Source organism: Ascidia mentula, chromosome 7, assembly GCF_947561715.1.
Source record: "Ascidia mentula chromosome 7, kaAscMent1.1, whole genome shotgun sequence".
NCBI classification, from domain to species: Eukaryota; Metazoa; Chordata; class Ascidiacea; order Phlebobranchia; family Ascidiidae; genus Ascidia; species Ascidia mentula.
The window spans coordinates 4,535,341-4,550,093 of record NC_138572.1 but is presented as its reverse complement, the minus strand read 5'-3'; the positions used below and the strand labels follow the sequence as shown (position 1 = coordinate 4,550,093).

The window sequence follows — 14,753 nt, the reverse complement described above, 5'->3', positions numbered from 1 at the left end:
ATGACGGTGATTGTATAGTCACCACAAAGTGGAAGTCTTTGCTTGGCCGTTTGGTCAGCAAAGTCGTCTGAAAGTCACACCAGCTGCACTGATGAGACCTTATAGGTCGAAACAGTGGCCATCTGTATGCAGCTTACACACAATGCAAATTGCTATGTCTGGGCTTAATTGCAAATATATTATTATAAACGTTGTTGTTTCTTAATCACCTTCCAACTTGATTTTCGAATCACAACAAGCCGTCCAACTATCTCATTTTCCACTTCACTTTTGAAATGGGTTTTTGATGTGACAGCAGAAAACTATACTCAGTAAATTCCAGCTCTGAATCACAGAAGACAGCTAGAAATATACAAGTGCGATAGATCATATTTTCCCGAACACAACACAAACAAGTTTACTGTACCAACGTTTTACACAGAACTGGGTTGCCGGCGAAATATTAACTGCACATTGAAACTGAAGAAAGTTCACAATTCCTTTAAAAGCGTTGCTCATTAAGAGAGGTATCTAAGCTAAAAACAGTTCGTTAAGATACTTGAAAAGCGCAGTGGAACAACTCAATTAGAAGCATTAAAATCGTACATAAGTGACGTGGAAATGAAAGCGAGATGAAAGTTTATAATACAAAAAAGAATTTTTTGGTGGTATTGTGACTGTGGGTATGGTGTTAGTCGACGATGGAAGACGTAGCCATTTGGTTGAGGCCGCACGAACCGTCACCTCTATAAATCCTGTAGTAACCCTGTTGAAAATAGAAATGCTGAAAGCTTGGGCAAAACTTGACTGCCTTTAGCTCATGGATTTTATTGGTAGGTAGATTTTTGTGTTAAGTGCAACCGAGGGTGAAGTTTATCTTATGTTTTGTCAGGTTTTCATAACATAACTGTAATTGAACCTAAATGGTAGGTGTAATGTGCTTTTAAGGCATTACTATTAGACTGTACAAGAAATGTTCATTTATGATAAGCTTTATTGCTTATACGTAACAGCCTGTCCAAGTCCAAGTGTTTTTGTATTAAACATAACAGTTCTTCAATTCCTTTGTTTTAAAAGGGCCAACCCAAGTATATTTGTAGTTTTGTGGGTGAATTTGTTTTTCGTACGTTTTATATAGGTGATAACCAAGGTTGGTATGCTTGTCCTGTGCATGACTGGATTACATCATAGTCAAATAAACTAAAAAAAGTTGATAAATTGTACAAATATGTTCTTACATTTTCACCCCAGTTGTCCCCCCAGCTGTTCTTGATGATCCAGTATGGAGTTCCATTGCCTGCAAATAAACCAAGTATTCAGCTTTCTGTCCAAATATTATTTTATTTTTGAGTCTTACTGGTTCCATATCCAACAATTAGAACACCGTGGTCAAGATTTTTGGGGTTGCAGAAAATTTTCCATGGATGTGCTATACCTCCCCAGTAAAACTGTTTAAAACAAAATGTACTTTTTATGTAAGACACAATGAATCGATCAGGTATTTCCACAACAAAATAAAGGAGGCTGCTATTCAGTCACACTGGAATCGCAGTTATAAATTTCTCAGTGTATTTCATTGTATGATGCATTTTGTGCAGATACTGTTACACGTTATTGCTTTTCTTTTTGTACTATTAAGAAAAATTAATACACACAGTACATTCTCTACACTTTACCTCACCGACTACTTCATTCAAACTAAAATACATAAATACTAAAATACAAAAAATAATTAGACATATTAGGTTGAAACAGTGTCCCTGTCTGTAAAACACATTTTAGTATCTTATGTTTAACAATGCACCTGCATCATATTGGCATTGATACCAATGGAAATTGGTCCATTCTTAGCAAGCCATGCAGCCAACTGTCCTTCATCCTTGGGTAAAGCAACAGAATCATTGACATAAACTTTAAACTCTGATTTGTTGACATTGCATTTGTCGTTTGCTGCTTCGTAAGGGTAGTCCTTCTCTGTTTCGAGCCCACCTATAACGTGACATAACAAGTGTTCGTATATAAGAATCTCGTTAATCGCCAGACGTGTTTTCCTGCGCAGGCAAATCAATTTCGGCGGAAACGACCAAATCATTTGTAACGTCACGCAAACGCGTACACTGTGCCTTTGGTAGAAGATTTTTACTGCAAAGCAAACATTCATGTGACAACAGGATAGCTGTTTTGTCGTAGTTCTACGGGTTTTAAGGTTGTTTTGGCTGTCGTTGGTAGTTACCTATCTTGTACTGGGTGTGGGCAAAACAATAACACTTTATTGAACACTATTGACTCCTGATTTTAAAGGATTTGTTTTTGTGCAGCTGGTGTCACTATCAGACGACTTTGCTAGCCAAACGGCCCAACAAAGACTTCCACTTTGTGCAGCTTACACAATTAAATTAAATATATTCACCCAATTGTTTGCGATCAATATGAATGTGACTTTTTGGTCGAAAATTAGATTATGCAAATACATTGCAAATTAGTTTTTGCAAACCCTGATACAACAAAACAGACACAAAAGGGGAGCCAATAGCGACCGTCAATGCTAGGGCTTGCATCCCAATAATAACCCGTTTCCGTAACAGTTGTATTGTTAGATCACTGAACAACCATACGGCGTTGTTGATTCCGCGTTAGTTTCAGCACAGTTTGTAAAATTATCGTATGACCACGGTTACGCGGAAAAGACAGTTTTCGCCTGAAGTACTATTATCCTATTGAAAATAATCAAGTATTCAACATAATCCGTGAGGTCCACACTCGGTTTTTGGCGAATCGAAACAAATTATTCGCCGAATCTTCGTCAAAATAGCTGATTCGGCCTAATGACTCACTTGGCAAGATAGTCTACAAAAGTCACACCAAGATGCACTGGTGGGACCTTGTATAGGTCGAAACAGTGACCACCTGTCTGCAGACTGTAGACAAGTATTGTTTGAAATTTTTTTTTTAACATTTAAAACTTACTAAGGACAACTATATTGCTCGAAAGCATACAAAAACTTATTTACCGAGCTTCTCAATGCTCTTGTATGCATTAGAAGGAAGGCCACCACCACAGCCCTGGTCAAGAGTGTCACAATCTACCAGCTCTTGCTCAGAGAGTGAATACAACTTTCCGTGCTTGAGAAACCATTGACCTTCCACGTTGCCAGTTGTGGAGAACGCCCAACACGAACCACACTGACCCTGTGTAAATTTATAAAGAAGTTTATGAAACTGGACATATGGTGTGATATTGGGTATATGTTATTTTTGATAAAGAACTAGGGGAAAATTTACTCCATTTTGTGACCAAACGTAAGATTTTTTGACATTTCTTTGCATATTTTGGAATATAAATCATTTTTTAATTAATTAAATCAATTACGTGGAATTAAAATTGTGTAATCTTCTACTGAACAAATATAGATATATCAAATAGCAACTCAGTTCATTTCCTTGTACAGCTTAATGAAAAAAACAGGCAAACCACACTGTGGACTTTCTACAGAGTCCAGCAACGACCGGACACAAAATGAAATCATGTGATGATGACTCAGCAAGTTAAAGGAAAACCAGTTGTCAGAAAAATATATCATGCGTGCACAGGGCAGCGTTCTAACCTGGTTCTTAACTTCTGATACTGCACCCTTCTCTCTCCAATCTACAGAGTCTGGAATGTCCTTAGTATTGAGATCAGAAAGGTCGGCATTGCGGATTGGAAACAATTGTTTGGTGAGCCCGGGAGCCAAATACTTTCTGTATTCTTCATCTACATTACAACATTTCTTTTTTCATGTAAATATTTTTTGACGTTTGTGTAAAATTTCTTTATATATCTTTTTTAAACAGATGATTCCTTCAACACATACATGAAAAAAGATATATATACACACTCCCTGTAGGCAGTGCAAGCGCTTTAACATTTTCAGTCACCAGTCACACTAAAGCGACTTGATTTGTTGATACATGGTACAGCTACAGCCTGCAGCTCATATATGTTATTTATATCAAATTTCTCTTGATATAGCTTCTACTTAATTTCTCTTACAGCATTGGAGTTTAGAAATAGTTTAAACATAAATCATAAAATAAATTAAATATCCTCCTAACAAGACACAATTGTCTGTCTGTAACACCTATTTGTTTCCATTATAACACATTACAATTGCAAATAGTTTAGGATTGAAACCACAAAGCAGAGATAACAATAACGGAGACGGGAAAGTTTCATACTTGAGTAGTCCATGAATTTGGTAATTCCGTAAATAGCATTGTCTCCCATCGCATTCAGTGCATTCACAACCTTAAGGTTTTGCTCGAAGATTTTGTACCGCTGTCTGTAGACATCGGAGTTGGCGAATTCTCTGCAAAGTAAACAACATTGCATTGCAACAAGCAGGTTTTACACGACAGATTTGCAAAGCCCTTTCTTTTAAAAAGCAACCCAGAAAGTAGATATTTTAATTCATCAATTAAATTGACGAACAGCGCATTATTTTATTCATTGGATGCTAATTTCATTCACTGAAATTTCAGTAAATAAATTAAAATCATTTTTATGACAAATGCAAACTTCTTTTACATTCTGGTGAAGAAATACGGGTGTTTTGAAGTTTTGTGTATAATTCTGTGTCAAATTAAACAGGAAATTTCTTAGTGATTAAAATTTCTGTGATGCCGTTTTCATGTAATGAGAAGAATATATGAAATTTAGGTTTGCAATTGACTTGCTTTAGCATTTAAAGATTTTAGGTGCCCAAGCAAGCATATTGCATTTTGAGGTTGAATGTTTGAACTAATTAAACCTGCATGAATCTGAAAAATACAATGGGTCTGAATATGCAAACTAAATTAATATATTACCCACTATTGCATAAATGTGACATTTTTGGTTGGAAATTAGTTTATGCAAATACCTTGCAAACTAGTTTATGCAAACTCTGATACCACAAAACACACACAAAAGGTATATATATACCTGTAATCACGGTCATAAGCTTTGATAAAGTCATCAAAGTACTTCTTTACTTTAGCATCGTATCCTGTATTGTCCTTCTCCATGGTAACAACACCAATGTTTTCTGGTAGACTCCGCTTGTGTCGTGTACCGTCTTTCCTTTTGAAGCAGTACTGCATATTCGGGAATGCTAAATAACAATTTAGTAACTTGTAATTTTTGGAAAGTTGACAAATAATTGGACTAAATATACTGATCTGCGGGTCCTGTGGTTATCTTTTACTAATTATGTAAAATTGCCTCTGGTCTAGCAATAAATCCGATGCTGTAACTTGATAATTAGGTAAATGTTAAAAAGCAAATCGTTGTTCTTAATAATATATTTACCATCATCAGTACGGCTTTTACAAGAAATGGTCACTTTGTTATATCTGTCCATCCAGATCATAACCCAAACCTCTGCTTCACACTACAAACAAAATAGTTTGGGTTTAAGGCGTGAAAAAATGTTATAATGTAGTGATGTGAAGTTTCCAGCTTTGAAACTTGAGAAAACACACTTTGATTTACCGAATATCTGCAGTGCTCAGTTACAACATGCAAATTGGGGCCATCCTACCCAAAATAATACTTACTGGATTTCATTTTTGGTTTGTTAGTGATAACTTGGAACTGGGAACAACATTACTATTATCCAATATTTATTTTGCATTCCATCTGTTATAAACTATGTCAGACCGCAGGCAGCATGTTTGGACAACAGAAAAGTGTGTCTATTTCTCTAATTGTCAAACTAAAATCTGTACATTAGAATGAATATATGTTTAATCTAACACTTTTTGTTTTGGAAAACCATTTTAAATGACTTGGTGCACAGTTGAAAAATGTCAGTTAAGTTATACTAAAAAAATTTGGGTGGAACACACAACATAGTCAATTGACAGAGAATACCAATGTTAAATTTGATACATACCAGTTTGTTGTCATTGCCATAATATACTCTGTAATCGATACCCGAAACCACCTGCAAAATATACCAAGTTGCCTGTTAGTAATGAACACAAAACTACAATATATACCACAACAGGCATGGGCAAATTGCACCCACAGGCCAAATCAAGCCCCTCCGGTATATCGAACTGCCTGGCAGGAGTTGCTATTTATAAATTATTGTCACATAAGACAATTGTTCATACTGTTGTATAAAGTAATTTTACCTCACATTTTTTGTTCCCTTTACAATGTTCAAATGCTAGTTATTGTTGATAGGTTAGTCTACAAACTGAAGGTCAAGCACCAGCTTTGTCCACTTTTAACCACATGGCCTATTGGCCTGTCTAATTTTCGATAAATTATGGCCCGAACAAAAATAATTGTGTAAGCTGCATACAGATGGCCACTGTTTCGACCTATAAGGTCTCATCAGTGCAGCTGGTAATATTATTTTATGAAGATACTCTGTCACAAGACAGCCTGTGTAACATATAGAAAAGGGGTGCACAATCCAAACAGTTGTCCGTGATATATTGGTTGTTTTCTATCCATGGTGTGGTGTGTCAAAATATCTGCTGTTTATGTGATTTTTCTTTGAGGGGCGATAGCTCGAAAATTGTTGGATCCAATCCAGCCTACTAGTAACAATCTCATTGGGATAAATTCATTGTAGGACAAAATCACCCCACAGGCCATTTTTAAACAGACAGTGGGCCTAATTTGGCTTGTATGCACTGTGTTGGGCACTCCTGACACCAGAGTAACGTTTATTTTAGGAATTCGACTGTTCCATAATTAAACATGCATAAAAATCAACACTTACTTGTGTTGTGACACATTCAACATTGGTTGAACGTGTAAATTTTAATACACCATTGGTTTTTGCTGCAGAAGTTGTAATTGCTTCGTAAACATCGACTGGTACATCTTTCTCGTCTATAGATGAAATTCCACCAGTCATAGATGAGATTACTGCAAATTGCAGGAAAACAACACAGATCACTGGCAACACGCTTTTTGACATTTTTACACCTCTGGCAAACCTAAATATAGCAAGTTGTTAAATAATCTACAATTCACTTATTTAAATAGTCAAATGACACAATACAATGTAAAGATAATCGTCATGCTGAAACTCAACATGGTTTGAGTATTGAAGGGCGCTGCAAAATGTTTAGGACTAAAAGTGAAATGATTTACAATGCAATATAATGTGTTGCCCAAATACGAGCTTTACTGACAGTGCTATCGTCTAGAGATAGTATTTTTTTCATTAACAAAAAAATTCAATTCAGAAGAGAAAAAAAAAGGCTACGACCGCTAAATACACAAACACCTTTAACAAATGGAGGCAAATATATCGAACAGAGTTAAAGCAACCTTCTTTGACGCAAAACGTACAAAGCAAAGCAGTAAACATTATCACGTGATTGTCACGCCTCGTTAACGTTCACGCATTGTTATGTAACAACAAACGATACATTAAAATTTAATTAGTGTAAATTTGTTTTGAGATACGTAACACATGAGCCAATGCTACAATTTTGTAACACATTGGCTACATCTGTGTTCGTACCACTGTTCTCTGTACGCAGATTTTTTATTTTTTTTAACCAGAGAATAAAAGATGCGATTTCCTCTGAAACACCAGGGTTTTATTTATCAGTCTCCGTTTATTAAGAAAAAAAAAAATAGTTAGCAGTGGATTGCACATAAGTGTTTACCATACGACACGTTACAGCCGTTGGGCATGGAGGCCCAATTAAACATGGACCATATTGCACACATATTAAAAGAAACTCGAAAACGCGACGCCTATTTGAAGAAAAGCTCCAATAAAATATTTGTTAATCATTAGAGTTACCATATGTGACAATAAGGCACAATTACTAGTCATAGGCAGTCACCAATTTTCAAGGCCCACACACATGGCAAAAAATCTACACATATGCACACAAAAGGAGGGCACATTTTGATAACTTAATGAAACTTTCCTGGGGTTATTATTAAGTAGGCTCCTGATATGTCAGATGTAACATAATACAACATTAAAAATCCCAATGATATCAGCACATTTATCATTTTCCTAAACGCATATTGAAACCCATTTAAAATCGCGTACATCGTAGGGAGTTTCCCATCGTCACAACCCCACAATTGAGTATAATCAATAAAAAACAAGGACCATATATACGCAGACAAATATACGGAAGAATTACGGCAAAATTACATGCAAGATCACGAAATTTATGATACCTTTGTGTGTGCGTGGGAGGATAGTATATTTCAAGGTTTTGGCAACCCCCAGGTACGGGTGGTGGTTTTTGATTGCACGCTAAATAATTTACGAGTTGCTACTCCAATACTTTTCTAAGTACGTGTGCGATTGTATTGAGTCCATATGTTCACAGAATTAAGTGGTGGAGCAATCAATTAAAGTTAACATTTAGACACAATTTTTATACTGGCAGGCGGCTTTCGAAGGGCTGTCGTCCCTGGTTTAGTTAACGACGGCTGAAGAAGCATATAGGTTGAGACCGCACGATCCACTGCCTCTGTGAACCCTGAAATATCCCTGTTGGAACAAGAAATCTGTGTTAACTTAATAGTAGGTTGCACCATACGTGGCTTTTCGATCGAAAGAGGAGTAGTATACAAAATTAGTTGTAGGAAGGTACTATAAAGTGGAAATATGTGTGCCTGCCAGTCTTAATCTAGCCCAGTGCCATAGTCACCAATAGGACCTTATTGGTCGAGACCATGTGTACACCTGCATGCAGCGTTCAAAGTTAGTTTGATTATTCTGCAAAACAAACAAATACCATCGCATAATGAATCAAATGTTTTCGTTAGCGGTGCTGGCAGCAGGGTGGCGATATGTATAGCCTATGTATATGGTGAAATAAAAGTAAGATGGAACATTATGCCACAGAACAATGTATATCATAAAACATTGTCACAAGCAAAAATGTTTGAAAAAAAACCTTTTTTTTTAAAAAAATATTTTCTACCTTTTCACCAAATCTCGCACCCCAGCTATTCTTGATGATCCAGTAGGGTGTTCCTTTTTCTGTAAACAAACCGAGTATTAAACCTAAGACTGGCTCAGTTACACCTTAACCGTCGGAGGCTTAATTGAATTGTAGACGTTAATAATTGCAAAATGTTTGCATATAAAGCGTAGTTCTTCCAGTACTATAAACTTCGATTGGTAATTTGGGATCATGGCACCAAAAGTCTTGCAAAAAGTGCTTCCAGTACTTACCTAGTTTATTGCACAATCATCGCGCAGGATCAAAGTCTGGATGTTTGATTTCAATCCAAATGTTAGCTCTTGTTTTACGTTTGTTGTATTTAGAATACTAATGATGTCTATAGGAAAATTTTACAAATTCTTTTAAGTCAATTTCTTCAATGCGTCGTGTCACTCTCTGGTGTATATACCTATAGTACTTGCTGGTGCACTGTTTTGAGAAGATACTTTTGCTGTTAAACATTTATATTTGCGCGAGGTGTAAAGTAGTACCGTGGATGATAGTGCAATAATCTAGGTCAGACCCAGTAACCACTAATTGTAAAAACTGAATTTGGAGGATTTTTACAAGCTCACCGGTTCCATATCCGACGATAAGTACAGCGTGATCCGGGTGTGCGGGGTTGCAGACGGTGTTCTTTGGGCGTGCGATGCCACCCCAGTAAAACTAAAAGGCCGAAAGTTGGTTAAGTTTGAAGTCATTTGCTTTTCAAACGGAAAATACGAAGCAACAGCAGTGCGACTTAATCTCAAATGCAATTCTGCAATGCGCTGCGCATTTTCCTACATATGGACATGAAAAGCTATGCGTCAGTGGACTGCACGCGCGTGTTCTATACCTCTCCAAGAGCGGGTCTATATGTAGGAAAATGGCCAGCATATTGCAGAAATTAGGGTTGCATTTGAAATTAAATCTCACTGCCGTGACCAAAGGCTGTACTTTTTGCAACCGTGCATTCTTACTAAGTACGTGATTTTTGTGTCTCGCAACGAACACCAAAGCTGTCATGCCAAAGTAATCGGATGTTTATCACATTACTGATAGTGGCACGAAAAATATGGTTCGTGCAAGGTAATGTTCTTTTTTCCTGTGGTAACTTTGATCCAGACGACAGATATTCTATGTGTTGAAGGAGTTTGAAAATTGGTGGTGCAGCATTTAGAAAGTGGCTCTTTAGACAGAAAAGTGATTAAATTAGTGCTGTTTTAGTCGACATTTGCCCAGAAGGTAACGATGCAAAATGAATTGGCACAAGTATGTAATACAGAAACATAGAAAATATAAAGACTAAGCTTATATACTATAATATTAGTGTAAGCTGCATACTGATGGCCACTGTTTCGACCTATAAGGTCTCATCAGTGCAGCTGGTGTGACTATCAGACGACTTTGCTGGCCAAACGGCCAAGCAAAGACTTCCACTTTGTGGTGACTATACAATCACCGTCATCCGTTGGGCACCAAACTAGGTGCAACCTAACGGAAAAAACAAGGTGGAAACACTATGACCAAGCAATGCTTAAACCCCGTTTCCTATAATAATATGCGTGTATTTCAATTAATGACTTGCCATCAATGCACTGGCGTTTAAAGAAGTGGCAATCGGACCGTTCTTGGCAAGCCAGGCAGCAAGCTGTCGTTCGTTGATCGGTAGTACGATGGAGCTGTTCACGTGCACCTTAAACTTGGACTCATTGAGGTGGCATCGTTGTTTTTTTGCTACATACGGATAGTCTTCCTCCACTTCCAGTCCTCCTGGATACGAAAGCAAAGCGTCTTTATAAATTTGAGAAACAACCGTTTGATAAAATTTTGCTGCAAGGATTTTCGGTCACAGCTTTGAAATTTAAATTTTTGTTGATAAATAATTTGATACAGAAACTCTCATTGTTCACTTTACACTCACATGGGGCATTTTAACAACTGTTGACCCCTAGGGTCCAAACGTTTCCAACCCAGTGTTGCAATGCTTATACCTAGATATCGTATAAATATTCTAAAACGACAGGAAACAAAGTTTAAAGGAAGGATTAATCAACTATAAATGTGTGGGACCGAATCTTTATATTAACACTAAATCCTGTGTTGAATATTCGGATTCGAATAGATTCGGACAAATATACAGGTTGCCGGTATTCGGCTGAGTTCGAATCTTTTTTGCGCCGGTACATCCCTATTAGTAACGGCAGTTGGCGGGATGAAGTAGTCGCAAAAAATGATGTTGTAAAGAGTGATGATTTTTAGGAAACTGTTAATTCAAGGTAAAACAAGCAAGAAATAATTGGATTACCAAACAGGTTGATGCTAAGAAAAGCACTTAATGCGGTTCCACCGCGACAACCATGCGCAAAACTGTCACAATCAACTAGTTGCTGCTCAGAGAGTGAATACAACTTTCCATGCTTTAGAAACCACTGGCCTTCCACGTTCCCTGTTGTTGCGAACGCCCAACATGAACCACACTTTCCCTGCATTCAAATAATAACATGCTGCTGATTTTTCAACGGGACTTATCATGCCTTTTTGTGTTCTGGGAGCTTATTTAAAGAAAATAACTGAAGATTTTTGTTTTGTGCAAATTTGAAAGATAACATAAATATAGGGATACTCTTAGAACTAGGGAAAATGTTATGCAGGACGGAGTAGGAAAAAAATGAGGACGGTATGGCAATCCGTTTAAATTTTAGTCAAGTTAAAACTATTTGAACGCAAATGCTTTTTTTAAAACGAAAACTTTCGGTTGTATACGTTGCACCAAGTCCAAATTATTGCTTAACAAAGAAAGTTGGTTTGTATTTTGAAGCGGATTGCTGTTTAACCATTTCCAAGTAAAATCAGCCTTCATTATTTGAATGTGCACGATTGATACAGAAACAAGTTACCTGGTTTTTTACTCTAGTTACTGCGCCCTTCTTTCTCCAGTCTACTGATTCTGGGATGTCCTTAGTATTGAGATCAGAAAGGTCGGCATTGCGGATTGGAAACAATGGTTTGGTGAATCCAGGAGCCAAATACTTTCTGTATTCTTCATCTGAAAATTAGTATTTGTCTTTCATTGTTCTAGGTTCTGTTATCGGCAATTTTTTGTCGCCATAAAAAGCAATTTAACCTTGGTTACTGCAGCTACTGTTGCAGTAACCAAGGCAACTGCCGACAGACGCACCCTACGCCTTTTTTCTAGTTTTTGAAACACTTTGACTGGTTTTGAAAGTATCAAGGTATAGAACGTATATCATGAACTAACAGCTGATACAGTTTAACTCGTACTTGAGTAGTCCATGAACTGGTTGATTCCGTAAACTGCACCGTCCCTCATGTCATTGAGCTTCTTCACAAATTTGAGATTGCGTTCGAAGATTTGGTACCTCTGTCTGTACGTATCAGGGGTGGCAGTCTCACTGTATGATTCAACACAATGGTTATTATAAAAACTCTAATAGCCAAAAAACAGTGTCCTGCATATTCTACAGCAATAAGAAAGATATATATATATATATGATGTATATATATATAAATAAATACACAGCTATAGAGTTTAAAAAATTATACATAGCATAGATTTACCATCAACAGTAATCACTTAAAACAGCAAATTATGTCACTAATTGCACTAATGTTTAGATCAGGGGCTGATTAAGTCGATCGCATACCAACGCAAAAATGTTTAATGCCATCTTATGGCAAGATAGGATCGCCTCACTGCGCAGGGCCTAAATTGGCGATCACAGTTAGTGATGACTTGCGCCGGATCCGGGAAAGTTTTGGTTTTGTACAGTCTTTGTCATTAGAAAACAGGTGCATGTATTTTTCACAAACAGTACATATGGTTACCTGTAGTCACGGTCATAGGCTTTGATAAACTCATCAAATTGCTGCTTTACCAGGGCGTCATAACCTTTATTGTCCTTTTCCATTGATACGACATCATTGTTTTCTTGGAAATTTCGATTGCCTCTAAATCCATCCTTCTGTTTTACGCAATATCGCATTCCCTCGAAACCTATTACAGTGATTTAGAAACTGTATCATTAGACTATAAGTGGTATTCAAAGATTTAACGCTCTTGCGAAGCACTTTAAAATTTTTAGTCGCAGATTACTGACTTAACTTCTTATTTGCCTTCATTTATTTCCAAAACACGACTTTTTTCCTTTTAACTGTCATGCAACGCCTTTGAAAACAAAAAAACGCCGCAGCAGGGCCGCGGGACGCACATATTGGGAACACTGCATTAGACTGAAAGCAGTTTTAGAGAGTTGCAGACAGGGTGTACACGCATTGTTTCGACCTGTAAGGTCTCATCAGTGCAGCTGTTGACAGTGGCACTGTGCTAGCTTTTACACTAGTATGCACACTATCGGTCGGTTTAGATCGGTAATAACTTTACGAATTGTCTTGCAAAATGTTACTTTCACTTGTATTTCACTATTAGGTTCAAATTTTAGGTCTATGAAATAGTGAGTTGTTGACAAATGGTAACAAAACATCTGTTATTATCATTGTATCCGGTACCCACCTGGAGTGGTATCAGTTTTGCATGAAACGGAAACTTTTTTATGCGAATTCAAAAATGGCTGGGTCCAAATGGAAGCTTCACACTGAAAACATATGTTATAATGACGTGAAACAAGTACTAAACAAGAAATACTGTTATAGTGCACTAGATACATTAACTTTGCACTGAAAAATTTCAGTATTGGCATGCATTATTAGCAGCAAAGGGCGGAAATCCTAACACACTTAAAGCAACCGAAACGATATTGACCACGAGCAGCAACCGAAACTGTTGATTTCCTGCCATATGATACGTACCAATTTCTCCTCATAGCCATAATACACTTTGTACAACATTCCAGCTTCTAACATCTGTGTGACATAACAATGTAAATGCGCAACATGGAAAATGTGCAATGCATCACAATAAAAACAGAATATGGCTTATTTATGTGTTTATTGGAGATATGAATGTATATAACCGCATTACACATACACAGCACACTCAAAAGTGTTATTTTTTCCGTACAAATTCCGATATTGTATTCCTGCCGTTTTAAATGTATTGAATTGATTTGCTTCCGCTATGTGAAGGGAAAAAAGGTTCAACAAATAGTAGACATTTACCTGTTGCGTTGCACATTTGACGTTTGCTTTGGAAACAATCTCCATGGTACTATTGTCGGAAGCGCGGTTTATTGCTTCGTAAATCGAGTTAGAGATCACTTTCAATGGCGAAATCCGATCAGACGTTGGTAAACATACTGCTAAAGGCAGTAACATTAACAAGATCAGAGGTATCGTGCACATTTTCCTATTTCGGACAGTCTGAAGTAAACCACTACAATTCAATTGAAAAAATACAACTTATCTGATTTGGCAACTTTTTGTTAAATTTGTCCCAAAAAGTTTCAAGTGCGTTGTAAACGCTATCTAAAGTGTGTTATACCAAAGATATAACAGTGACTTTGCTGAACCTAAGGATAATTATGACAAACGACCTGAAAAAAAAACATGTATTAAGTAGAGGCCTTTGTTGACCGACAGACTTTTTTAGTCCAGAACTAATGTCACAAAGTTGTGTAGGTTGGCTGGATTTTAGACTTGCCGCAAGGAGCGTTTGCCTTCTGGTTAATCTGGCACTGTTGGGTTACATTCAGCTACAACAATGGCGAACAATACTGTATATACGCAACACGCTTTTGTCACAAATACAACGCTTTTCTTCAATAAACTTATGTCGTACTTAAAACTCTTGTCTTACATAATTGGCCTTCACAACTTGATTTACTGCCGTAAGTAGACCACAA

The 14,753-nt window shown here is 37.0% G+C and overlaps 2 protein-coding genes across 2 annotated transcripts; both read right to left on the bottom strand.

Moving 5' to 3' along the window:
• Window positions 1-300: 300 nt before the first annotated feature.
• Window positions 301-6,953, bottom strand: LOC145909243 (cathepsin L-like). Its single transcript, XM_082996576.1, has 11 exons — window positions 6,738-6,953; window positions 5,895-5,945; window positions 5,309-5,390; window positions 4,943-5,111; window positions 4,198-4,328; window positions 3,585-3,733; window positions 2,991-3,168; window positions 1,784-1,968; window positions 1,337-1,427; window positions 1,218-1,276; window positions 301-745 (listed from the first exon to the last, which is right to left on the bottom strand). The coding sequence occupies exons 1-11, from the start codon at window positions 6,936-6,938 to the stop codon at window positions 671-673; spliced, it is 1,371 nt and encodes a 456-aa protein (XP_082852702.1). The 5' UTR covers window positions 6,939-6,953; the 3' UTR covers window positions 301-670.
• A 668-nt stretch (window positions 6,954-7,621) lies between these two features.
• LOC145909244 (cathepsin L-like) lies at window positions 7,622-14,277 on the bottom strand. The gene is made up of 11 exons (XM_082996577.1): window positions 14,071-14,277; window positions 13,762-13,815; window positions 13,466-13,547; window positions 12,781-12,949; window positions 12,217-12,347; window positions 11,832-11,980; window positions 11,240-11,417; window positions 10,520-10,704; window positions 9,525-9,615; window positions 8,926-8,984; window positions 7,622-8,489 (listed from the first exon to the last, which is right to left on the bottom strand). The coding sequence occupies exons 1-11, from the start codon at window positions 14,251-14,253 to the stop codon at window positions 8,415-8,417; spliced, it is 1,356 nt and encodes a 451-aa protein (XP_082852703.1). The 5' UTR covers window positions 14,254-14,277; the 3' UTR covers window positions 7,622-8,414.
• Between the last annotated feature and the right edge of the window lie 476 nt (window positions 14,278-14,753).

Coding starts and splice junctions, on each gene's coding strand:
- LOC145909244 (XM_082996577.1), bottom strand. CDS start 14,253: ATGTGCACGATACCTCTGATCTTGTTAATGTTACTGCCTTTAGCAGTA. Junction 12,950..13,465: donor CAAAACTGATACCACTCCAG/GTGGGTACCGGA, acceptor TCACTGTAATAG/GTTTCGAGGGAATGCGATAT. Junction 11,981..12,216: donor CCAGTTCATGGACTACTCAA/GTACGAGTTAAA, acceptor ACTAATTTTCAG/ATGAAGAATACAGAAAGTAT.
- LOC145909243 (XM_082996576.1), bottom strand. CDS start 6,938: ATGTCAAAAAGCGTGTTGCCAGTGATCTGTGTTGTTTTCCTGCAATTT. Junction 3,169..3,584: donor TATCAGAAGTTAAGAACCAG/GTTAGAACGCTG, acceptor AAATTTACACAG/GGTCAGTGTGGTTCGTGTTG. Junction 1,428..1,783: donor TCAATGCCAATATGATGCAG/GTGCATTGTTAA, acceptor TGTTTTAAACAG/TTTTACTGGGGAGGTATAGC.